Source organism: Nycticebus coucang, chromosome 10 (genome assembly GCF_027406575.1).
Source record: "Nycticebus coucang isolate mNycCou1 chromosome 10, mNycCou1.pri, whole genome shotgun sequence".
In the NCBI taxonomy this organism is placed as follows: domain Eukaryota; kingdom Metazoa; phylum Chordata; class Mammalia; order Primates; family Lorisidae; genus Nycticebus; species Nycticebus coucang.
Genome location: NC_069789.1, coordinates 60,603,139 through 60,629,350, shown reverse-complemented (window position 1 = coordinate 60,629,350; position 26,212 = coordinate 60,603,139). Strand labels below are relative to the sequence as shown.

At 41.0% G+C, this 26,212-nt stretch overlaps 1 protein-coding gene and 1 pseudogene across 3 annotated transcripts in view; both read left to right on the top strand.

Moving 5' to 3' along the window:
- The window catches only part of IPO9 (importin 9), a 54,084-nt gene extending 28,498 nt beyond the window's left edge, over window positions 1-25,586 (top strand). For all 3 annotated transcript variants that reach the window (XM_053604491.1, XM_053604492.1, XM_053604493.1), the window contains 18 exons: window positions 191-310; window positions 414-514; window positions 718-776; window positions 1,658-1,809; window positions 2,517-2,615; window positions 4,174-4,280; window positions 5,100-5,239; window positions 8,749-8,908; window positions 14,912-15,138; window positions 18,096-18,244; window positions 19,488-19,616; window positions 20,979-21,254; window positions 21,555-21,721; window positions 22,064-22,197; window positions 22,873-22,995; window positions 23,712-23,816; window positions 24,033-24,109; window positions 24,557-25,586. In XM_053604491.1, the coding sequence (XP_053460466.1) occupies window positions 191-310; window positions 414-514; window positions 718-776; window positions 1,658-1,809; window positions 2,517-2,615; window positions 4,174-4,280; window positions 5,100-5,239; window positions 8,749-8,908; window positions 14,912-15,138; window positions 18,096-18,244; window positions 19,488-19,616; window positions 20,979-21,254; window positions 21,555-21,721; window positions 22,064-22,197; window positions 22,873-22,995; window positions 23,712-23,816; window positions 24,033-24,109; window positions 24,557-24,667 (2,436 nt within the window). In that variant the 3' untranslated portion in view covers window positions 24,668-25,586. The remainder of the gene's footprint in view (window positions 1-190; window positions 311-413; window positions 515-717; window positions 777-1,657; window positions 1,810-2,516; window positions 2,616-4,173; window positions 4,281-5,099; window positions 5,240-8,748; window positions 8,909-14,911; window positions 15,139-18,095; window positions 18,245-19,487; window positions 19,617-20,978; window positions 21,255-21,554; window positions 21,722-22,063; window positions 22,198-22,872; window positions 22,996-23,711; window positions 23,817-24,032; window positions 24,110-24,556) is intronic.
- On the top strand, window positions 11,307-12,596 carry LOC128595689 (oxysterol-binding protein-related protein 2-like; annotated as a pseudogene).
- Window positions 25,587-26,212: the final 626 nt, after the last annotated feature.

Genomic DNA, 26,212 nt, shown 5'->3' with positions numbered 1-26,212 from the left:
TGACTGCAAGTGCCACTAAAGGAAGCAGGAGATCTTAGGTGATACCTCCAATGACTTTATAGTTATCCCCTTCTGATTGAGATCTCAGCCTGGAAAGAGCTTTAGATGCCTCAGATCTCAGTGTTTGGTATGTGTGTTGAAGCCATGGATTATACATTTGTCCAGCATTGACTATAGTTTCTGTTATCAGGGTGCAGCCAAAGTCCTGATCTTTCCTGTGGTGCAGCAGTTCACAGAGGCCTTTGTTCAGGCACTCCAGATACCAGATGGCCCCACATCTGACAGTGGGTTTAAGATGGAGGTCTTAAAGGTAAACATTTATGCCAATGAGATATTTATTTATTTCATTTACATACATATTCATTTCTTCTACATCACTGTACTTTCTGTGTGTTTTTCTCTTAACTTCTCAGGCAGTGACAGCCCTAGTGAAAAACTTCCCAAAGCACATGGTGTCCTCCATGCAGCAGATTCTACCTATTGTCTGGAACACCCTAACTGAGAGTGCAGCTTTATATCCTTTCCTGAAAGCTTAAGGCACCTGCTACCACCTATAGTTGGGAATTTAGTGCTGGGTCTCACATTTATGTGGTTCCAACTTTTTAAACAGTTTTTTTTTTTTTTTAAAGTGTCTGCGCTCAATCTTGGTATATATAATATTCCTTGTAGAATGTATGTAAAGCAGACTCCAGATTGTTTCTTTACTCTTCATCATACTTATGTGAGGACAGAAGTAAATTACACAGAAGAAGTAGAAGATCCTGTGGATTCTGATGGTATGTAGTTTATCTGACCTTTATAGAAATTCCAGTTAGTGGGAAAAGGGATCTGGGAAAAGAAAAGCCAGAGACAGGGGAAAACAAAAACCCCAAACTCCAGTAATTTAAGAGGTTTCACTCTCTTAAGTGAGTTTTCTAAATAAGTTTATTTTCAATGTATTAGATGTGAGAAAATGAGAATTGACAATTTGTAATCTGTACCTCATAGGCATATGATTTCTCATAAAATTTCTGAGTGGGAAGATACCTTAAGAGCCAACCCACTTAGGGCATTTTGTCTACTTTAATAGTAGGGTCCCAGATGATAATGCTTTCATTTCTGTTTTAATATTTTTAAATATTTCAGATCAAAAATAGACATACATGGAAAATATATTCAGTGTTTCTGATTCTTTTGCTTGAAAAATCAAAGAGTAGGGCGGCGCCTGTGGCTCAGTGAGCAGGGCGCCGGCCCCATATACCGAGGGTGGCGGGTTCAAACCCAGCCCTGCCAAACTGCAACAACAACAAAAAAAATAGCGGGGCGTTGTGGTGGGCGACTGTAGTCCCAGCTACTCGGGAGGCTGAGGCAGGAGAATCCCCTAAGCCCAGGAGTTGGAGATTGCATGTGAGCTGTGTGACGCCATGGCACTCTACCGAGGGCAATAAAGTGAAACTGTCTCTACAAAAAAAAAAAAAAGAAAAGAAAAATCAAAGAGTATTTATTTTCTCTTAAGTTTCTTCGATTCCTCAGCCCTCTACCAATTCCTTGGGAATAATAATTAGCGAGTACTTTAAATATTCAATAATTTATAAAAATAATGTACTTCATTTCCAGCATACATGCTTTCCTTTTTGTTTTCTTGTCATTAATTTCTTCTCTTGTGTATTTCCTATAGGTGAAGTCCTGGGCTTTGAAAATCTTGTCTTTAGCATTTTTGAATTTGTCCATGCTCTACTAGAAAATAGCAAATTCAAAAGCACTGTTAAGAAAGCCTTGCCTGAATTGATTTACTATATTATCTTGTACATGCAAATCACAGAGGAACAGGTAAATAACATTTGGGAGACAATTCCCAGCTTGTATTTAGAAAGTGCAATTTGATGAATATGAACACTTGGTCAAATGAATATTTTATTTCTAAAAATAGAAACTAGGAGAATAACTTCATTTTAGGTTCTAGAAAAGCTGTGACATTATTTTATTGCTAAATCCCTGGGTTTTATAGGAGTTTTATCAGCTCCTATATTAGTTAACTGGACCTTCATAACACTTATTCTAGTAGGAAAATCTCTGTAGGATTACTAACCAAAGACCCTAGTATTTAGGAGAATTTATTTCTTCCCTATAAATAGTGAAATGTAGATCAGATCATTAGCCTGGTTGGTGGGTCATTAAAACCAGCAAAGAACGTTCAAGAGTAAAGTAATTCCTCTCATACAAAACAGAAGAATTGACATAATTTTCACAAGAAATATTCCATCAGACCTAATATGTTTAGAAAATGCATCTATCAAAAAGTAACAGCTGTCTGACAACAGAGAGCTGACTATCTGCCAAAATACAAAGTCTGTTAGTGAGCAGTAACCATTGCTACCTTTTGATGAAGGATTTGTTCCTCTTCATCAAAAAGAAAAGACTTTGGGGGCTAAAGTTTTGTTCAGGATAAAAGGCTAAAGTCTTCCTGATGAAAAGAGGTAATGTGAATCAGATAGGCAGTCTCACAAAGCAAAGACCTACTTTCGTCATCTTTTCAGATTAAAGTATGGACAGCTAACCCTCAACAGTTTGTAGAAGATGAAGATGATGATACTTTCTCCTACACTGTTAGAATTGCAGCTCAAGACCTGTTGCTGGTAAGAGATGGTTACTTTGATAATTTAGCCAGATAATCCTAATCAGTCACTCGAACATTTTGTTTCTGTACATCTAACCCAAGCTGAGCAGTGTTGTTGAGTAGCTTAATCTAAAAAAAAACTTATAGCGATGCAAGAGAGCTCGAATGAAGTTTGAGATGCAGAAATTTCAAAATCACCTCTTCCCCTAAGTGACCTGAGGTGATCTGTGAAAATGGTTCGCTATTCACTTGACCCAGAAAACCCCACAAAGTCATGCAAGTCAAGAGGCTCAAATCTTCGTGTTCACTTTAAGAACACACGTGAAACTGCCCAGGCCATCAAGGGTATGCATATACGAAAAGCCACCAAGTATCTGAAGGATGTCACCTTAAAGAAACAATGTGTACCATTCCGACGTTATAATGGTGGAGTTGGTAGGTGTGCCAAACACTGGGGCTGGACACAGGGTCGGTGGCCCAAAAAGAGTGCTGAATTTTTGCTGCATATGCTTAAAAATGCAGAGAGTAATGCTGAACTTAAGGATTTAGATGTAGATTCTCTGGTCATTGAGCATATCCAAGTGAATAAAGCACCCAAGATGCGTCGCCGAACTTACAGAGCTCATGGTCGCATTAACCCATACATGAGCTCCCCCTGCCACATTGAGATGATCCTTACTGAAAAGGAACAGATTGTTCCCAAACCAGAAGAAGAGGTAGCACAGGAGAAAAAGATATCCCAGAAGAAACTGAAGAAACAAAAACTTATGGCACGGGAATAGATGCAACATAAAATAAATGCAAATAACAGTAAAAAAAAAAAAAAGAAATTTCAAAATCAGCTTGGCACCCATAGCTCAGTGGTTAGAGTGCCAGCCACATACATCAGGGCTGGTGGGTTTGAACAAATAAATAACAACAACATAAAATAGCCAGATGTTGTGGCAGCTGCCTATAGTCCCAGCTACAAGGGAGGCTGAGGCAAGAGAATCTCTTGAGCCCAAGAGTTTGAGATTGCTATGAGCTATGATGCTACAGCACTCTACAGAGGGTTATATAGTGAGACTGTCTCAAAAAAAATTATAATAAAAAATAATAATAAAATAAAATACCATGAAATTGTTGTCAGTTGCTTCTTATTGAATAGGAAATTTGTTCTCATTGTTGCTGAGTCACTTTTCATTATCATTTAGTATATCGAAGGACCTATGAAAGATTACGCTAGATTGCAATTAGTAGATTAGCCTTATTTTTCTGTGATCAGGCTCCAAAGGAATATGTATTTGGTCTGTTGTCATGCAGAGCTCAAGCTATTATTGCTCACATATCCTTTGCTGAATACATCAAAGAAAGCAAACCTTATAGTACCCAGGCATTGCAGAAATACAAATACTCTTTAATTTCATTAGTTCTTGAACTAATGATGTAACATTTTTAACACATCTAATCAGGGCTTAGCATGTGTATGTGAAAGTTTGAACCATTCACATGTAACTATCCTGACTAAAGCAGTTTGCAGTTAAAATGCATTTAATGTGCACAAATAGATTTATTAACTTTTCTCCTCTCTTCTGTAGGCTGTGGCCACAGATTTCCAGAATGAAAGTGCAGCAGCCCTGGCTGCAGCAGCTACTAGGCATTTACAAGAAGCTGAGCAAACCAAAAACAGTGGCACTGAGCATTGGTAAGATTGAGCAGCAGTGGCTTAACTTAGGGATGTGCTTTGGGCATCACATTAAAGGCAAACAAATTCCATTTTTTTTTTCTTTTTTTTTTTGAGACAGAGTCTCACTATGTTGCCCTCAGTAGAGTGCTGTGGCATTCACAGCTCAGAGCGACCTCAAACTTATGGGCATAAGTGATTCTCTTGCCTCAGCCTCCCAAGTAGCTGGGACTACAGGTGCCTGCCACAATGGCTAGCAATTTTTTTTGTGCAGTTGTTTAGCTGGCCTGGGCTGGGTTTGAACCTGCCACCCTTGGTGTATGTGGCTGGCGCCATAACCACTGTACTATGGGTGCCAGGCCAAAAGGCAAACAAATTCTTGATTTGAATAATCTGTTCTAAAGCAGTTCTTCCCAATCTTAAAGTAATTGATTAGGATGCATTTATTTTACCCCTTTTTAAAGAGCTTGAAAGGAAGGACTTGCGTTTTTCATTAGAAAAATCTGGTCTTGAATTTCTTTTTTTTGTTTTTGGTTTTGTTTTTTAATTTTTTTGTAGAGATATGTTGCCTAGGCTGGTCTCAAACTCCTGGCCTCAAGCAATCCTCTCACCTCAGCCTCCCAAACTGCTGGGATTATAGGTGTGAGTCACTGCACCCAGCTGAAAAAACATATCATTAAATTCCACTGTTTTCAGCTATAAGTTTAAATTGGAAGGGCAGGTAACTGGCCCTTTTGGGACAGATCGTGTTGGACTGCTCTTTTCTGAATCTTCTTCACTCAAATATTTATCTTTTTTGGCAGTGTACTTTATTTTACCAGACTGTGTACCTTTTCACAGGTGGAAGATCCACGAGGCATGCATGCTTGCCCTAGGCTCAGTGAAGGCCATCATCACTGACAGTGTGAAAAATGGCAGGATTCATTTTGACATGCATGGGTTCCTGACCAATGTCATCCTTGCAGACCTCAACCTTTCAGGTATGTTTCAGCACATGCCAGGATTCCTTTCAGCAACTCAGTTATATTGTTCACTTAGAGAAGTATGCCAAGTATTTTTATGTCCTTTGGTGAAAATTCTTTGTACCCTAGAGCTTAAACTCATCTGAACCTCTAAAACAGCCCAGAGACATTGACTCAGCTTTACCTACTGAGAGACTAATATTGTTAGTTCATAATTCTTCTATGATGTTCATATTTCTTCCCAAATCAGCACTTCCACTCATGGTTGTTTTTGCATTTGATTGGAATGCGAATCTGGTTGCTATACATTGAAGAATTCTGTCCTGAGTTCTGTTCTCAATTTTAAGTCCAAAGTGCTCTCAGGCACTTTATGTGAGTCTCATTCTTCCTATTTCTTTCCTGTCATTTTTCTTGAACTTTATTTTTGATCAATATTTAAGTAATTTAAATGTCCCATTCTCATATTTGCATTAGCTGCTTGCCTAAAAAAAAAAGAAAGTGGCCTTTACTATTAGACTAATTTCTCCAGCAGTGCAGAGCAGTAGGTAAGAATCTTTTTCTCTGTATAACATTTTCTGCTACTTGCCTCTGCCCATGCCTGTTTTCATCCTTTGAGTCAGATCCCCATTCCAAAATACTATCTTTGCTTCCTCTCTTAGTACTTAAGTGATGGAACATTTGGTATTGTTTGTTCGATTCTCAGTCCATTTACTTGCATCTCCTTCATAGGATAGCCTTGAGAATAGCTCACATCACTTGAAAACATTCTGCTCTGTGACTCTAAATAGGTAATCTACTATAGGCTGTCTCCATCATTTTCACTCTCTGACTCATAAAATGGTTGTACATCCAAAGCTCAGATCCACTCAGTGAATATATATTTCACTGTGCATTTATATGTTGCATTATATTGCGTGGTTGATAAATATGTTTTCTTTCTCCTACTAGAATGTAAGTTCTCTGAGAATAGAAATCATGTCTAATACATGTTTGTGTCTGACAATGCCTTGTATATAATAGGTATTCTGTAGTTACATGTTGAGTGAAAGTATTGAAATTTCTGAAACCTATCAACATATTTCTTATGGAGTTTACCCTAGCAAAGAATCTTCAGAACTTTTGGAGGTTTTAGAATATTTAATATTAGGACTAATAAAAGGTTCAATATACTGAGGGTGCCAAAAAAAGGTATACACATTAGGTGGTGCCTGTGGCTCAGAGGAGTAGGGCACCGGTCCCATATGCCCGAGGTGGCGGATTCAAACCCAGCCCCGGCCAAAAACTGCAAAAAAAAAAAAAAAAGGTATACACATAAGAAATTCTGTCTATGTATTATATATTATAGGTACGCTTTGAGCACCTCTTGTAATTGCAGAAGTCAAATGTGACTTGTATTTATCTTGTGTTATTAATATATGTTCAGTATTATAATTTTAATACAGTTTTTTCCTTTCTTAAAATGTGTATAATTTTTTTTGACAGCCTCTATATATTACTTATTAATCTTGCCTATAGCTAAAAGCTTATCTGCACCAACCATTTTCAAACTTTTTGGTCTCAGGACCTCTTTATAGTCTTAAAAATTATCAATAATCCTCAAGAGTTTTGTTTGTTTTTTAAGGCAGAGTCAGACTCTGTTGCCCAGGCTAGAGTGCCATGGCATCAGCCTGGCTCACAGCAACCTCAGACTCTGGTTCAAGTGATCTTTATGCCTTAGCCTTCTAAGTAACTGAGACTGTAGAGACCCACCACAATGCCTGATGAATTTTTCTATTTTTAGTAGAGATGGGGTCTCACTCTTGCTCAGGCTGGTCTTGAACTCCTGAGTTCAAGGGATATTCCCACCTTGGCTTCCCAGAGTGCTAGGATGACAGGTGTGAGCCACTACACCTGGCCGTAACCCTACTACTATACAAGATTTAGGTAGAAATAGTTTTAATTTTAGGGACTCACAGGAATTTTTGGAGTATACTGACCATACTTTGAGAACTACTGATCTGTATCATATAAAATTACAAACAGTCTCTGATTTATGATTCACCTTATGATTTTTTACTTTACTGTGGTACAAAAGCAGTATATATTTAATAGAAACTGTACCTCTAATATCCATACAACCATTCTGTTTTTGCTTTCAGTACAGTATTTAATGAATTACATGAAATAATATTCAACGTTTTATTGTAAAATAGGCTTTGTGTTGGATAATTTTGTGTAGAGATAGGTTAATATAAGTATTTTGAACATATTTAAGGTGGGCTAGGCTAAACAATAGTGTTTGGTAAGTTAAGTGCATTTTTGGTTAACTGTACTTTCGATTTATGATGGGTTTATCAGAAGAGCATCTGCATTGTATAATTATTTAACTGGCACGGTTTGGTAGATTCTGCTCAGTGGTTCTCATCAACTACATATTTCTTATATGAATAACTAAGTTAAGCCCTAGAATAGGCTGAATAAGTATAGTCTTTCTTCAGTAGGCAGGGGATATAGTAATCCTTACACTGCTGGTTAGAATATCAAATAAAATACATGACACGTAAGAAAGCTAAAGACAGGATTACAGTGGCACAGGATAGTTAAGATTACTTTAGCCCAAGAGATCAGTTACGTAATGCAAGGAAAGGTGAATATGTTGGCTGTTGTATAAACAAGGCACAGTTAGCAAAGTAAGATGTGAGCTGCTGTGTGGGGATGTGTGCTTTAGTTTAGCAACCATGAAAGGAAATCATAGGTAATGCTAGAATCACTGATCTTAGCGAGCCTTGATTATGATATTGACTAAGGTGCTCTTTAGTGGGTTATGGAATTTATTGACAAATTTTAAATAGAATAATCACATTATCAGAGTTGTAATTTATAATGTTCTAATAGTGGTACAAAAATAGGAAGAAATTAGAAGTGGAGAAGGCATTTAGAAGACTCGTAGTGCAAGTAGGAATAATGAGAGCTTAAAATGGAAACTGAGCTGGTAAAGTCTTTTTAGTCGAAGACAGTGGTTCTCAACCTGTGGTTCACGACCCCTTTTTAACAATGAAAATATGTTGCGGCATTGGGAAGGTTGAGAGCCACTGGTCTAAGAATGTTCAAGATCTACTTTGCCAATAGTGAAAAGTGAAACTTAGAAATTGATTCTGTACCACACAGTACACATTTGCTTTTATCTTATAAGATCATGGTTTTTCTCTCAAATAAGTTGTATATATTATGTAGCATCTAGTTTTGTGAAAAGTTGAGGAACAGGGCGGCGCCTGTGGCTCAAGAAGTAGGGCGCTGGTCCCATATGCCAGAGGTGGTGGGTTCAAACCCAGCCCCAGCCAAAAAAAAAAAAAAAATTTCCTTTGGGCAGCCCCTATGGCTCAAAGGGGTAGGGCGCTGGTCCCATATGCCAGAGGTGGCAGGTTCAAACCCAGCCATGGCCAAAAAACTGCAAAAAAAAAAAAAAGAAAAGTTGAGGAATAGTGGTGGTAGGGAGATGGGGCAAGTAACAGGAACTTTCATTGCTAATTGCTCTGTCTTTCTCACAGTGTCTCCTTTCCTCTTGGGCCGGGCACTTTGGGCTGCTAGTCGGTTCACTGTTGCTATGTCCCCTGAGCTGATCCAGCAGTTCCTACAGGCAACAGTTAGTGGCCTTCATGAGACACAACCCCCATCAGTTCGAATTTCTGCTGTGAGAGCTATCTGGGGGTAAGTATATTCCCCTAGGGTGATAAGAATTATTTTAAGAGAAAATTACTCAGGGCCAGGTGCGGTGGCTCACACCTGTAATCCTAGCACTCTGGGAGGCCCAGGTGGGTGCATTGCCAGAGCTCACAGTGAGACTACCCTGAGCAAGAGCGAGACCCTGTCTCTAAAAATAGCCAGGCATTGTGGCGGTTACCTATAGTCCCAGCTACTGGGGAGGCTGAGGCAAAAGAATTGCTTGAGCCCAAGAGTTTGAAGTTGCTGTGAGCTATGATGCCATAGCACTCTACCAAGGGTAACAAAATAAGATTCTATCTCAAAAAAAAAAAAGAGAAAGAGAAAATTACTCAGGGTAGACGTCCAAAACCACAGTTGTCCAGTATATTATGTTGCTTAGAAATTCCTGCTGAAAATCTTCCATAGGGTGAATGGGGAAAGAAACTATACTAGGGACATGGCTTTTACATGTCCAGAAGATACCATCTGTTACCTTTTGCTCCTCATCCTTTTAAATTCAGCTCTGAAGTCATCTAGGCCAACTCTTTCAAGAGTGAAGAATCTTAGGCTTCAAGAGGTAAATAACTTGCGTAGGGTTGCACAATTGATGTATACCATGATTTTATTGATTGATTGTATCTATACCAAAAGCCAAATTTAGGATAATGTGACCTGGAAAAACTGCTTACTTTTCCAAACCCCAACTTTACCTCTCTTTTTCACAAGCTAATATACTAGTGGACACCAATAGTCATTTATATTCCTACCCAGACCAGAGGGAGCATTGTTGTTTTAAAGAATATTTTTAGATCCAGACTTAAGCATCTTGATTAAATCCTAAAAACTACCAAAAAAATTCATGTACTGTCTTCTTATATTTTGAGACAGAGATATACCTTTTGAGATGCCGTATGTGTCTTTTGAACATTCTTAGACCAGTGGTTCTAAGTGTTCTATCTGCATTTGTTAATTAAATGCTTAATCTTAAACCATGAACAGAGGCTCATCTTTTTGTGCTGCAATCTAGGTGAAGCAGAGAAAAGCTCTAAAACTATTTTATTTATTTTTCTTTTTGAGACAGTCTCAAGCTCTCACCTGGGTAGAGTGCCATGGTGTCACAGCTCATAGCAACCTCAAATTCTTGGGCTTAAGTGATCCTCTTGCCTCAGCCCCCCAAGCAGCTGGAACTGTAGGTGCCTGCCACAACACCCAGCTATTTTGGGGTTATAGTTGTTATTGATGTTTGGCGGGCCGGGGCTGGATTCGAACCCGCCAGTTCTGGTGTATATGGCTGGCACCCTAGCCACTTGAGCCACAGGTGCCGAGCCTCTAAAATAACTTCAAAAGGCCAAGCAGGGACTCAGCACCCGTAGCATAGTGGTTATAGCGCCAGTTATATTCACTGAGGCTGGCGGGTTCAAACCTGGCGCAGGCCAACTAAACAACAATGACAATGGCAACTTATAGCCCAGGGTTGTGGCGGGCAACTGTAGTCCCACCTACTTGGGAGGCTGAGGCAAGAGGATCGTTTAAGCCCAAAAGTTTGAGGTTCCTGTGAGCTGTGACGCCACAGCACTCTACCGAGGGTGACATAATAAAACTCAAAAAAAGTTTCAAAAAAGTGGGTAGCGCCAGCCCAATATACCGGAAGCGGTGAGTTCAAACCCAGCCCCAGCCATAAACAACAACAACAACAAAAAAAAAAAAGGTCCGACATGGTGGCTCACTCCTATAATCTTAGCACTCTGGAGACCAAGGCAGATGGATTGCCTGAGCTCAGGATTTCGAGAAGAGCCTGAGCAAGAGTGAGACCCCATCTCTAAAAATAGCTGGGCATTGTGGCAGGTGCCTGTAGTCACAACTCCCTGGGAGACTGAGGCAAGAGAATCATTTGAGCCCAAGAGCTTGAGGTTGCTGTGAGCTATGATGCCATAGCACTTTACCAAGGGCAACAAAGTAAGACTCTGTCTCAATCAATAAAAATCAAATAATAAAAAGTACCATCTTAAGAAACAAAGTGTAGCTTTTCAGAAAGCTCTGAGGTCATTCTAAATGTCCGAGAAGAGAGAGCCCTAACCTATTTAAGGCATAAATTTTATTTTAAGGGTTTTTCTGGGTATGAGCCAATGGTCACTGCCTATATAGCTTCTGGCCTTTGTGAAACTTGATCTCATGTATATATGTTAGTTATTTTTCTTTCTTTTACCCCAAATGTAGGCTCTTTAGAAGAATTAATTTCTTGAGGTGTAAAAAAGGAATGTCCCCTATCACTAGTGTCAGTATAAGATTAAAAGCATTCTCTAACTAAATAAGGACAAAATCATTAAAACCTGTGTGTTGATCAGTGGGTCGTGGGTCTGCGGGGCAGGGGCGGGACCCGTAGCGAGCTCGGCTGGTGCCAGAGTGACCTGCGTCCAGATCAATAGCGTCTGTTGGATTTAAAGTTTGTAGTGTAAAGTTACTTACACTGTCGAGGTAGATGAGATACGATGATTCAGTAAAGGCCACAGCCAGGGCAGCACAGGAGCCTGACGCTGAAGGATGAACGGGGAGGAAGAATTCTTCGATGCCGTCACAGGCTTTGATTCTGATAACTCTTCTGGGGAATTTTCAGAGGCAAATCAGAAAGTCACTAGAAAGACTGAGTTGGACACTAGCAAAAGTAACAGAATTAGGAAAATTGGGGAGCGACCCCATTAAGAGAATGGAATTGAAAAGCACAGGACGTCTCTGCCTGCGCCCATGTTCACCAGGAGCGACTTCAGCCTGTGGGCGATTCTGAAGAAGTGTGTCGGCCTGGAACTGTCCAAGATCACGATGCCGATTGCCTTCAGTGAGCCCCTGAGCTTCCTGCAGTGGATCACGGAGTACATGGAGCACGTGTACCTGCTGCACGGGGTCTGCTGCCAGCCCCAGCCGTTGGAGAGGATGCAGTCCGTGGCTGCTTTTGCTGTTTCAGCGGTGGCTTCGCAGTGGGAGCGGACAGGCAAGCCATTCAGCCCGCTCCTGGGAGAGACATACGAGCTAATCAGGGAGGACTTAGGATTCAGATTCATCTCAGAGCAAGTCAGCCACCACCCTCCCATCAGCACGTTCCACTCCGAAGGCCTCAGCCAGGCTCCACAGCTCCATCTACCCAAAGCTGAAGTTCTGGGGCAAGAGCGTCGAGGCAGAGCCGTGGGGCACCATCACGCTGGAGCTGCTCAGACACAACGAAGCCTACACCTGGACCAACCCCACCTGCTGTGTGCACAGTGTCATCATCGGGAAGCTGTGGATCAAGCAGTACGGGACCGTGGAGATTTTAAACCACAGGACCGAACATAAGTGTGTACTTAACTTTAAACCATGCGGATTGTTTGGAAAAGAGCTTCATAAAGTGGAAGGGCACATTCAAGACAAAAACAAGAAGCAGCTGTTCATCATCTATGGCAAATGGACGGAATGCTTGTGGGGTATAGATCCTGTTTCCTACGAATCCTTCAAGAAGCAAGAGAAGAGAGGCGAGCACCTGAAGAAGGCTAAACTGGACTATGGTCCCTAGAGGGCCAATGGTGATACTGCTGTTGACGTGCCTATGGTGCAGGACACCGTGCAGGTCCTCCCAGGCAGCAGGCTGCTCTGAAGCCTTACATTACTGCAATTCGTATTATTTGAGCTATCAAGTTTGCTGTTGTAAACTATGAGAGGAGTTTGGTTAATGTGAAGGTACTTTGGATAAAATAAGTCCGTTATTTTATGGGCCCATAAAAGAGAAACTGATGTTGTTGATCCTGTAGTTAAAACCCTACACGGCTCCCATTTGTGGTCTTCAAACTCTGAGATACAGGCACTTGAAAAGAAAGTCATATTATATCAGATGGTACACGAAGCCACATATTATAAGTAATGACAGCATCATCTGAGGGTGTCAGTTCTCCTTAAAGACTTTGGGGTACAGTAAGGGGAAAATTGGATCTTAGGAATAATTTGTTAAAAAGAAACACTGGCTTCTAAAGTCAAGTCCAAACTTTCTTAAGAGAGGATACAAGATCTATCATGATCTGATTAGAAGGTGCAATGTCTGTGATCTATCAGACTGTCCAGTTTCAAATTCATCAGTGGGGCAAAGTAAATATAAGCCCTTAGAAAGGAAAGGAAGTGGAGCAGGGAGATAGCTGAGCACCGGTGGAGGATGGATTGAAAACCTAGTTTACTGAGTTGAGAGCTGACCAAAGCCAGATGTCCTGTAAGTTCTTCAGGAGCTAGGTTAGAAAAAAGTGATATTGAAAATCAAGATAACTGGCTCGGCGCCTGTGGCTTAAGCGGCTAAGGCGCCAGTCACATAGAGCTGGTGGGTTCAAATCCAGCCCAGGCCCGCCAAACAACAATGATGGCTGCAACCAAAAAAACAGCCGGGCGTTGTGGTAGGCATCTGTAATCCCAGCTACTTGGGAGGCAGAGGCAGGAAAATCGCTTGAGCCCAGGAGTTGGAGATTGCTGTGAGCTGTGATGCAACAGGACTCTACCCAGGATGACAGCTTGAGGCTCTGTCTCAAAAAAAAAGAAAAGAAAATCAAGATATTACAGGCAAAAAATAAAAAAAGTCTGTAGACAAATCTGAGATCAAAGTTCACAGTTTTATTGGTCATTGTGGACCTTTGCTGACAAAAAATAATACGGTTACAAAACAAGCACAATTAAGAAAAACCATTTATTGCATACTTGATGAGGGCCTTGTTTCTATACCTTGTTCTTCCAACATACAGAAACAAAAGGTTATTGCCTTTTAACTTATGGTCATTCTAAAGGGAAATAAAAGATTTATACAATTTTTTTTTGTGAGACAGAGTCTCATTATGTCGCCCTCGATAGAGTACCAGGGCGTCACAGCTCAAAGCAACCTCAAACTCTTGGGCTTAAGAGATTCTCTTGCAACAGCCTCCCAAGTAGCTGGGACTACAGGTGCCTGCCACAATGCCCAGCTGTTTTTCTGTTGCAGTTGTCATTGTTGCTTAGCTGGCCTAGGCTGGCTTCAAACCCACCAGCCTCGGTGTATGTGGCTAATGTCATAACCACTGTGCTACGGGCGCCAAGCATATAATATATGTATTTGTTTATTTTTATTTTTTTGTTTTGAGATAGCATCTCACTATGTTGCCCTCGGTAGAGTGCTGTGGCATCACAGCTCACAGCAACCTCCAACTCTTTGGCTTAAGCAATTCCCTTGCCTTAGCCCCCCAAGTAGCTGGGACTACAGGCACCCGCCACAACGCCCAGCTATTTTTTGGTTGTAGTTGTCATTTTTGTTTGGCAAGCCCGGGCTGGACTCCAACCCACCACCTTTGGTGTATGTGGTTGGCGCCACTGAGCTACAGGCACCACCAAAATATATTTTTAACAATGTGTCTCCGTAGATATCAGAAGCAGCAGTCAGTAAATATTTTTATTGACTAAGAGGCAAGTATAATAGAACTATGCATAGAGAATTTTAAACACTACATGTAATACACCAAGTTTGTTAAGTGTACATAGAATTTTATATAAATCGATCTCATTTTTAGGATGCAAAAACTGGATTAAAACTTCAAAATTTTTATAACTTGAAGGTTACAAAGCAGTCTTCTATTAAATAACAGTTGTATTGAAAAAGATGTTGATGCTATTTAGAAAATAATGTGAATATATATCTAAATCTTAGAAATGTGACTAAAGCATTTATCTTAGGAGTCATAAGACATTTAACTTAATACCTTAATAATAAGGATGCAATGGCATGGCTAAGATTTGCTAAACAAGGAAAGAGATGAAATTTTAAAGGAAAAAAAAATCAAAGCAGAAGTAAATTAAGAATATAGAAATGATGGCACTGATATAATGTACCACAGAAAGATAGAAAGACCTACATACCTCCAGAATTAGCTTTATAAAGCTATACATATAAAGGCTATAACACATGAGAATGATAGGAAAAACCAGGAATTGAGAGATCTACTTTTGAATAATTCTTACTTATTTACCTCTCTCTAGTTATTGTGACCAACTGAAAGTCTCAGAGAGTACCCACGTGCTCCAGCCTTTCCTCCCCAGCATCCTTGACGGCTTAATTCACCTAGCAACCCAGTTCAGCTCAGAAGTTCTCAACCTGGTGATGGAGACCCTATGCATCGTTTGTACAGTAGACCCAGAATTCACAGCAAGCACGGAAAGCAAAATCTGCCCCTTCACCATCGCCATTTTCCTAAAGTACAGTAATGGTATGCCACCAAGGACAATGTGTTATGATAGACACCAAAGGAAAGGGGGTAGCTGTTGAATTTAGGTGAAAGTTTCCCTTGGTCTGATGGTCTTAGCATCATAAAGAATGTGGCTTTCAATTAGCAAATAATAGATTTATGCTGTAAATATAGCAGCATTAAAAAGTAGAGTACCTATCTTATAACGTTTGCTATCTAATAAGAACCAGGGAGAAAAAGTTAGTAAATAAATTGCTAATATGCAAAATGCATAGTTCAAAACTTTGATGATATGATACAGCAATTTGGCAACTGAAGTAAAACTTCCTTAAAGAGGAGAGTATAATTTAGAAAAAGAGATACTGAAGAAAGCTACATGCAAAGGTTTATGAACAAAGGTACTCATCAGATGTTTTTTATAGCAGTAAAAATTCGGAACTAATAAAAAGAGATTAGTTGGGTCCGTGCCTGTGGCTCAAGCAGCTAAGACGCCAGCCACATACACCTGAGCTGGCGGGTTCGAATCCAGCCCGGGCCTGCCAAACAACAATGACGGCTGCAACCAAAAAATAGCCAGGCATTGTGGCGGGCACCTGTAATCCTAGCTACTTGGGAGGCAGGGCAGGAGAATCGCTTGAGTCTAGGAGCTGGAGGTTGCTGTGAGCTGTGACGCCACGGCACTCTACCCAGGGCGACAGCTTGAGGCTCTGTCTCAAAAAAAAAAAAAAAAAAGAGAGAGATTAGTTAATTATATAAATAAAATAACTTACTATATAACTTCAAAGTAATATTTTAAACCTTTGGAGAGTGCTTAGATTATGATAAAAAAAGACTATCAAAAAGTCTATAGAATATGATCCCAAGTTTTGGGTTTTATTTTAGAATAGTATGTGCATATAAATATGTATGTAGAAAAAATAACAGGGAAAAAGGCCATAGCAAGAGTGAGACCCCGAATCATAAAAAAATGAAAAATCCAGCCGGGTACCTTGGCAATCACCCATAATCCCAGTGGCTTCCAGAGGCTGAGGCAGCAAGATGCCCACAGCCCGAATCTGAGGTTGCAGTTAGCTATGACACCATTGCACTCTGCTCAGAGCATAGGGTGGGACTCTGTCTCAACAACAACAACAACAACAAAAAAGCAAAGAGGTTCAGCGCCTGTGGCTCAAGCAGCTAAGGCGCCAGCCTCATACACCTGAGCTGGCGTGTTTGAATCCAGCCCGCACCTGCCAAATTACAATGATGGCTGCAACAAAAAATAGCCGGGCATTGTGGCAGGTGCCTGTAGTCCCAGCTACTTGGGAGGCAGAGGCAGGAGAATCGCTTGAGCCCAGGAGTTGGAGGTTGCTGTGAGCTGTGATGCCACGACACTCTACCCAGGGCGACAGCTTGAGGGTCTGTCTCAAAAAAAAAAAAAAAAAGGCAAAGAAATAAAAATAAGCAAGAAAATTAAAAAAAAAAAAATGTTAAGGGTAGTTATCTCTACCTTTAGATAGTGGCATTACAGGAGAGTTTTTTTTATTATTATTTTTCTGTAGTACTTGTATTTATTAATACTTTATTATTAGGAAAATTAAGTATATTGGGTGGGGGTTTTTTGTTTTGTTTTGTTTGTTTTTTTATAGAGACAGAGTCTCACTTTATTGTCCTGGGTAGAGTGCCGTGGCGTCACAGCTCACAGCAACCTCCAACTCCTGGGCTTACGCAATTCTCTTGCCTCAGCCTCCGGAGCAGCTGAGACTACAGGCACCCACCATAACACCCGGCTATTTTTTTGTTGCAATTTGGCAGGGGCCAGGTTTGAACCCTCCACCCTCAGTATATGGGGCCAGCACTCTACCCACTGAGCCACAGGAGCTGCTGCCCTATATTCGTTTCTTTTTTTTTTTTTTTTTTGCAGTTTTTGGCCAGGGCTGGGTTTGAACCTGCCACCACAGGCACTGCCCCCCTATATTTGTTTTTAAAGAGAGAGTTCCATTATTGAAGCACAGAAAGATATATAGGGGTGAGGATTATTTATATAACATATTATGCTAAAATATTAATTGATTTTGTTTTTCACTGAAAAAATGTGTCCTGGAGAGCTGCCCACATTGCATTCTTTGGGTATATCTCATTCTTTTCAGGCATCACATGGTACTCCATAAAATGGCTATATCATAATTTACCCATTTTGTTTAAATAATATCTAAGGTGTTTTCAGTTTTTTCTTTTTCTTTTTTTTTTTTTGTTTTTTAATGACAAGGTCTCATTATGTTACACAGGCCAGCTATTGTGCAGTGGATTAGTCAAACTTCTGGACTCAAGCAGTCTTTCCACCTCAGCCTCACAAGTAGCTAGGACTATAAGCATGTGCCACCACACCTAGCTACTGATCTTTTTTTTTTTTCTGTTACATACAATGCTTCAGTGATTTTTTAACATACAATTTAGAGAATACTGCATATATTTTGGGTACTAGATAGAGGATATTTTTATCACATAGGTAAAATAGTTTGAGCTTAAGTTCCATTTCTTCATAAAGCTATGCCTTTTGAAAGTTTTACCTTTTGCCCCAGAAACAGCTTTGGGAGTTCTTTTTATCTATTATGGCCACCCCATAGAATATGTATGATTTCTCTGTGACACGTGAAAATCTGGGGCAGTCATATCTTCTTACAGTATCAGTTGGACTTTTTTGGGTTGTTTTAAGCATTCACTGCTATAATTAATTCAGGTTTCACAAGAATAACAACCATAAAGATTAATAACTAGTCTCGGCCTTGATGAAACTATGCATACTATACCTCTTGGAGATTAGCATCTTTACTGTTCTTTCAGGTTACTCATGTGGCCCCACTAGGTCCCAGGGATGTGATATATAATCATTGCAGAAGTTTTTAACTTAGGTTAGGACCAAACAACAGACATCATGAAGCCAGAAGCAGATGCAGACCATTAGGTGGGGGGATTGTGTGTTGCCTTATCCACTTCAGATCCTGTTGTCGCCTCACTGGCTCAAGACATCTTTAAAGAGCTGTCCCAGATTGAAGCCTGTCAGGGCCCAATGCAGATGAGGCTGATTCCCACCCTGGTCAGCATAATGCAGGCCCCAGCAGACAAGATCCCTGCAGGACTCTGTGCAGTAAGTGGCTACAATGTGTGCATGTATGTGTGTGAGTGAGAGAGAGACTGATCTGCAAGTGCAACCAGCAGATCCCACCTAACTAATAAGCACTGAATAACATTTAGAGTGATTCTGCTGGGCTACTCTGCCCACAAGGACAGTAGGTGACGTGATTCTGAGACTTGAAGAATATGGCTCTTCTTGTTCCAGAGTGCCCTCAGTGAGTAGAACAGCATGCCACCATTCCACAACACTGCTAACTAGGTTACCTGGCTATCCCTGGTTATCCAATCCACTACCCTGTACCCCTCACCCCTATGGCTAATCAAGTAATGAGACTGAGAGCATTGTTTGCTCTCTGCTGTCTATTCCTTTTCTTTCAGAAACTTGCCTTTTGTTAATGAGCTTTATCTGGATTGCTATGTTGTATTCACTCAAAAAGAATCTTAATTGTCCTACTATGAAACTAATTTATGGCTTTCATATAAAAGCTATAACCCAGTTATAACCTAAGAATATAGGGAAGGGGGAGAGAGAAGGGAGGGAGGGGGGAGGAAGGGCAGAGGGAGGGTGATTGGTGGGATTACACCTACGGTGCGTCTTAAAAGGGTACATGTGAAACTTAGTAAATGTAGAATATAAATGTCTTAACACAATAACTAAGAAAATTCCAGGAAGGCTATGTTAACCAGTGTGATAAAAATGTGTCAAATGGTCTATAAAACCAGTGTATGGTGCCCCATGATCACATTAATGTACACAGCTATGATTTACTAATAAAATAAAATTAAAAAAAAAGCAGAAGGGAAAATACTATTAATCAAATGGCAAAAAATAAAAACAATGGAATACTGGGAAGAAGAGCCTAAGAATTCTGGAGTGGTCTCAGAAATAAAAGTGAAAAAACAAAATATTGTTATCATCTTTTAATCTTGACAAATCTGTAAACTCTAGCCTACCAACATTTATTAAGGAACCACAGCAAGGAAAAGAAAAAGATCTTTCTATTTTCTTTTCTCTTCCGCCTTAAGCAAAGGCATGTAGCAAATTTATCATACTTGGTTGCAAAAATTTATAATCACAAAATAAGTAGTAAGTTTTCATTATCTATATATTCAACAATTCTTGGAAAACCATTATATATTCAGAAACTTTACTATTAAATGAACTGTTGTTTACCACAAACAAAAAAAAAAGAATCTTAATTGTTGGGCACCTCCTACCCTAGAAGCAATTTTGCCTCTTTTTTTCTCTCTTTCAGACAGCCATTGATATCCTGACCACAGTAGTACGGAATACAAAGCCTCCCCTTTCTCAACTCCTCATCTGCCAAGCTTTTCCTGCTGTGGCACAGTGTACCCTTCACACAGATGACAATGCCACCATGCAGGTATCTGAAACATGGAAAACTAGAAGAGTGAAACATGGACAATATAGTAGGCTGAGAAACCTGACATGGTTTTATGCTTATGAAATATAACTCTCAACTCTGTATTTACCCAGAGGACTTGGGCAGGGTTCAGAATGCAAATGTCAATCAAGCATTCTGTGTTTTGGAGTATGTTATAGTCTTCAGAAGTATACTGGGCATCCTACCCATCTGTGTCTGGATATTGCAACTGTGGAAGAGCTTACAGATGTCTAGATTTGGAGCTGTAAGAAAGTTTCTGCATTTTTTCTCTATTTGATAAAATCAGCAAAGTGATAGGACTCTAGAGAAGGGAGAGATGCGTGATTATTTTTCCTCTGTTTTTTGGATAAGTTGGTTACTTTTTTAGGTATTTACTACTGCAATTAATATAAAAGTTATAGGATCATGCCAGTAGATATTCATCAGCTTAGAAATCTTTAGGCAAATGGTAGTTTGTGTAAGGTCTGTCTTTATTGCCATAAAGACCTATATATCTGCAATTATTGCTACATTGTAGACGTATTTTTCCAGTACCAGATGTAGATTCTTACGGTTAATACTCAGTTTTCTGGCAGTCCCCATAGCTTAGTGTGTAGGGTGTCGGCCACATACACCGAGGCTGGAGAGTTCAAACCCAGCCCGGGCCAGCTAAGCAACAATGACGACTGCAACAACAACAAAAAAAATAGCCAGGGGTTGTGGCAGGCAGCTGTAGTCCCAGCTACTTGGGAGGCTGAGAATCTCTTAAGAGTTTGAGGTTGCTATGAGCTGTTAATAGCACTCTACCGAGGGCAACATAGTAAAACTCTATCTCAAAAAAAAAAACAAAAAACAAAAAAAAACTCAGTTTTCTTGGCCATTGCCCCTTGTGATCAGAATTAGGCCATTTTGAGATAGCTGATTGGGTCAAGATACACATCTACAGGGTGTCCCACAAATCACCTATGAAGTTGCCATACATAGGGAAAATAGGAAATTATAGCTTAAATGTATTTTTATTCATAAAATATTCTTTACTAAATTTTACTAAATATTTACAAAATACCCTCTTGTGTTGGCTACCTAAAATTTTATAATGAATACTTTGTAAATAAAGATACATTTAGCTATGATTTTCTATTTTTCCTATGTATGGCAACTTTATGGGTGACTTTTGGGATACCCTATATATCTGTAACAGTAAATTCTGGACTTCAGTAGTATGAGCCTACCACAAGCCCTGTGGTTACTATCCTCACAAGGCTTAAGCCCCTGAGAATAACATTTTTCTATGTAGACTTCAGAGTCTCCTGTCATCCATCCCCTAGTTGCTAATATTACTTGCCACTCCTGTCTCCCCAGAATGGTGGAGAGTGCTTGCGGGCCTATGTGTCAGTGACTCTGGAGCAGGTAGCCCAGTGGCATGACGAGCAGGGCCACAATGGGCTGTGGTATGTGATGCAAGTGGTGAGCCAGCTCCTGGACCCCCGCACCTCAGAGTTCACTGCAGCCTTTGTGGGCCGCCTCGTGTCCACCCTCATCTCTAAAGCAGGACGGGAGCTGGGTGAGAATCTAGACCAGATTCTTCGTGCCATCCTCAGTAAGATGCAGCAGGCAGAGACGCTCAGTGTCATGCAGGTAAGAGGACCATGCGGACGGAGCTGGGCTTTCCTACTCCCTGTCTAATTGAGACGTGAATTAGTACATTGGTCCTAAATTGTTCTACCCTCTCTCATACTGTCCTTACAGAACAATTAAGTAAAATTGGATCTGTTCTTAACCCAAGAATCATGGACAAGGAAATCTGTTCTCTTATCCTGTAGACAGTACCCTTAGTACATAGGCTCTGTTTCTTAACTGACTGGCCATTCCCCTATCCTCTTCTATGCCTCTGAAATTGATTTCCCCAAAGCAGATGTCCTTCTTGTTATCTCCTAGTCTCTGATCATGGTGTTCGCTCATCTGGTGCACACTCAGCTGGAACCTCTCTTAGAGTTCTTGTGTAGCCTCCCAGGCCCTACTGGCAAACCTGCCCTGGAGTTTGTGATGGCTGAGTGGACGAGCCGGCAGCATCTCTTCTATGGACAGTATGAAGGCAAAGTTAGGTAGGCCCTATCTCTGGGCATTATGCCACTACTCGCATTTCTTCTTTCCCTGTCTTGCTTTACTGATTTTTGTTTGCTATATCAAACTGCCCCTTGTGTACTCTTTTTTCTCTCTTTCTTTATTGCTAACCTACCCACCCTAGCTTTGTTCAAGAACAGATGTCATTTCACCATCTCATGAACTCTGAATCCCATTTTTAGCTAAACTCTTTTATCTCTTCTAATTAGTTGTGTACAGAATTTCCACCATCAACGAGAAGATCCTAGGACGTAATTGCTTATCTCCTTGGCATGAACTCGAGATGGGTATCCAACTGACCTTTGTTGGCTCTTCCTTGGCAGCTCTGTGGCACTGTGTAAACTGCTCCAACATGGCATCAATGCAGATGACAAACGGCTACAGGATATCCGTGTGAAGGGAGAGGAGATCTACAGCATGGATGAGGGCATCCGCACCCGCTCTAAGTCAGCCAAAAGTGGGTGATGCTGCTGTCCTGCTAAACCCCTCCCCATAGGGAAGGGCTAAGGATACCTAGGTGGAGGGCAGGGATGTACTGTGACTTTTATTTTTAAAACATGATGATTAGCAATGAGTTTGATTAAAAAAAAAAAAAAAAAAAGCAGAAAATTCAGATCCTTCTCTTCTTGAAAATTGGCCAAAATAGTCTCAGGTACTAGGGATCCTAGCTTCTAGCTTCATTCTGAGGTTTTGACACAGATGTTGAGTTTGTCTTTTTATCAAGTTGCCTTTGGCCTCTCTGTCCAATGATTTGCAGGTAGTGAGTTCAGAGCTGCTGCTTTTAACTGTAGGTTTATTATCACCTCTGCTATCTCTCAAGTAGCATGTCATGGGGACTAGAGTATTGTACTTTGTATATAGTTGCTTAGTTTCAGAGTTTTATTACTGACAAGAACTTATATCCTCCAATCCCTGACCCCTTTTATCTCTCCCAGTTTCTGGACTGTTACAGCACCAAGCAGAATAAAGTTACTGAACTTTAAACCATTCTTTGGTGGCTGGATGTAGTCAGGGGTGGTAGAAAGCTTGAGGGATTGCCACTCTGGTGAGTGGCATTAAAGGGGGAACAAGGACTGCTAGAAGTGAGCCTAGTGACAGTCTGACTTGAATGAAGCCTTTTCTTCTTTCTCAGACCCAGAGCGCTGGACAAACATTCCTTTGCTGGTGAAGATCCTAAAGCTGATCATCAATGAGCTCTCCAACGTCATGGAGGCCAATGCCGCTCGCCAGGCCACTCCTGCAGAGTGGAGTCAAGGTGCATCAGGCCCTTACTCCCAGGAGACTTAACCTGGCAGATCAAGTTACAAATTGTCAGATTATCAATTTGGTTTGTTGAGTCACTTATTTAAAAAAAAAAAAAAAGTTTATGAATGGCTATTCTGTGACTAGCACCATGCTAGGCACTGGGCATCTAAAGAAGCAGGTCTGCCTTAGGAACTCTCAGGGCGGCGCCTGTGGTCAGTGAGTAGGGCGCCGGCCCCATATGCCAAGGGTGGCGGGTTCAAACCCAGCCCCGGCCAAAGTGCAACAAAGAAAATAGCCGGGCGTTGTGGCAGGCGCCTGTAGTCCCAGCTGCTCGGGAGGCTGAGGCAAGAGAATCTTGTAAGCCCAAGAGTTAGAGGTTGCTGTGAGCCGTGTGATGCCACGGCACTCTACCCAAGGGCGGTACAGTGAGACTCTGTCTCTACAAAAAAAAAAGAATTTGCAGTGGGAATCAGCCAAAATGCAAGCTACATTAGCCCTTTTTTGGTTTTATTCTTCTTAAAAATCTTTCAACCTTTTATCTCCCCACCAGAACACTCTGGGTTCTTCCATTCAAACTTATTGGGAGGGCTTGGCCATCCCTGGTTCTCTCCCAACTGGATTACAGGCTACATTGCAGAAGTCTCAAGGCCCTCCTATTCTTGCCTGTTTGGAATTGGGGAGGGAAAATGCATGAATATGCTCTAGCTGCTTTTCATTTCCAAGTAGATGACTCCAATGATATGTGGGAAGATCAGGAGGAAGAGGAGGAGGAGGAAGAGGATGGTTTAGCTGGCCAACTTTTATCTGACATTCTTGCTACAAGTAAATATGGTAAGCAATTTGAGAAGAGTTTACAGCCATGGTAAATACCTTTTCTTTGCACACTGGTGCCAAAAAATGGGGTACCCAAGAAAGGGGAGAGGTGGGCCCTCAGGGACATTACTTGGGCTCTTGCCCCTTCTGCCTCAGTGGTGTGTGTGTACTACCACTCAGGGCCTGATCATGGGCCGCTGCCCTGACATGCCCTATGTTGGCTGTGTCTAACAGAGGAGGATTACTATGAGGATGATGAGGAAGATGACCCCGATGCCCTGAAGGATCCTCTCTATCAGATTGATCTACAGGTGAGAGTGTCCAGAGAAGATGTCTTATAAATGGCAATGTCCCGAGGCACAGAAACAGGAATATGGGTTCATATTCATTCATAGTTCATCATGGGAGCATTAGGGGAGAGAGTTTCTATCTTGCTGAGTGGTCAAGGACTTTGGGTGGGCTCAGACTTTGCACTTTAGTGTTTTATTCCAGTCTCATAATCCAGTTTTTTATAGATATGTTGTGAGGGTCCTTGGGTAAAATATGAGGTAAAGCCTTGGGAAAATTTTGTTTTCCTATGGAATTTCGTCCCTAGGTTATACCTAAACTAGATCCAATAGTATAGAAGACTATCCCTTGAGGAGCTGGCACTTGTCTAAAGGCAGCATTCCCTGTACCCCCTGGTGGTGGTTCCTACCCCACTGTAGATGGGCAACCTTGGGACCCCTCAGTAATGCCTGTCTTATTCTTCCCTCCAGGCATATCTCACAGACTTCCTCTGCCAGTTTGCGCAGCAGCCCTGCTACATAATGTTCTCAGGCCACCTTAATGACAATGAGAGGCGAGTTCTACAGACCATCGGTATCTAAAAAGGGGAGCCTTTCTACATTTGCTCCTTCTCCTGGCCAAGCCTCAAACTGTTTTGCAGCCTTCACTCACTTTGAGATGTACTTTCTTCTCAACCTGGGGTGGCATCCTGACCCTTGGCCTTTGGCCCCTGCAGAGTGACACTGATGACAACTCATACCAAGCTCGCCAGTGCCATTACTTAGGAATCCTGGAACAAAGGACATTCCTCAAAGTCCCCCTGAAGACATCTCATCTCTACAACCTTGTTTCTCCCCACCTTTATCCCTACCTCTGTTCCTAGAGTCTTCTGCTGGCCAGCCCAGAAACATTATTACCCAGAAGGATTATGTGTTGATGGATTATTTTGCTCTGCCTCGGGAGCACAGGACGTCACTACCATTTATATTCTAAAACAGACCTATCTACTTACATAGGATATCTGACATGCTCAGATAGGAATCCTCTTGAGAGATTGTTATGCTTTCTGCCCTTGACTCGCGATGCTCCAGGTTCTCAGGAGGAACAAACGGGAACAGTTGCATTCTAAACCCTTTCCAGTGACCTCTTTGCCTTGCTTCCCTTCTACAACACTAAGGTTCCTCTGTCAGAGGAAGTCATTTTCTTGTTTTTGCCTCATTGCATGACACAGCCCCTCCCCCCAAACTGTTCCTATATATACATGTACACACACAAAATAAGCCAGACAGATGGCACTTTGTTTTTCCTTTTTTAGAAAAAAAAAAAAAAAAGGGAAAAAAGGACTTTTTAAAAATCCACCTGACCCAACTATATTTAATATGCCTCTCCCACACATTACCACAAAGTCTGATATTCAGAGTATCCCCTCTCCCTCAGGAATCCTCTAAAGTGGTTAAGTTGTAGACCTCAAATTTGCAATGTGTATTTTTCTAGGACAGTAAAGTAATCTTTACAAATGAATTTAGTCATATGATGTAAGGTGTCTTAGCACCTCTTTGCCTTCTATTCCCTTTAGAAGGAAAGTTAAAAATAGGGGGAAAGGGGATTCAGTGGAACCTATTTCAGCATTCTAGTGTGTGTTGGCGAACCTAGTTCAAAATGATTCTTACAGACCTGGTATTGCTCATTCACATATTTTTGAGGGAGGTCGCTTAATTGGGAAATTTAGTTTGTTGTGGGTTCAAAAGAGTAAATAAGGATAAAAAATCAAGGGAAAGAAGAGAAAGCTCAGTGTTCCCTTTTTTGGATAGTACGACTTCTGGTGCACCATTCTTAATAGCCGATGAATTTTTTTATTTTATTTTATTTTATTTTTTGAGATGGAATCTCACTTTGCAGCCATAGCATCATTATAGCTCACAGCAACCTCAAATTCTTGGGCTCAAGTGATTCTCTTGCCTCAGTCTCCCGAACACCTGGGAGTATAGGCGTTCACAACAATGCTCAGCTATTTTTAGAGAAGAGGTCTCTCTTGCTCAGGCTGGTCTCAAACTTCTGAACTCAAGAAATCCACCCACCTTGGTCTCCCAGAGTGGTAGGATTACAGACGTGAGCCACCGCGCCAGGCCCAACAAATATTTCTTTAG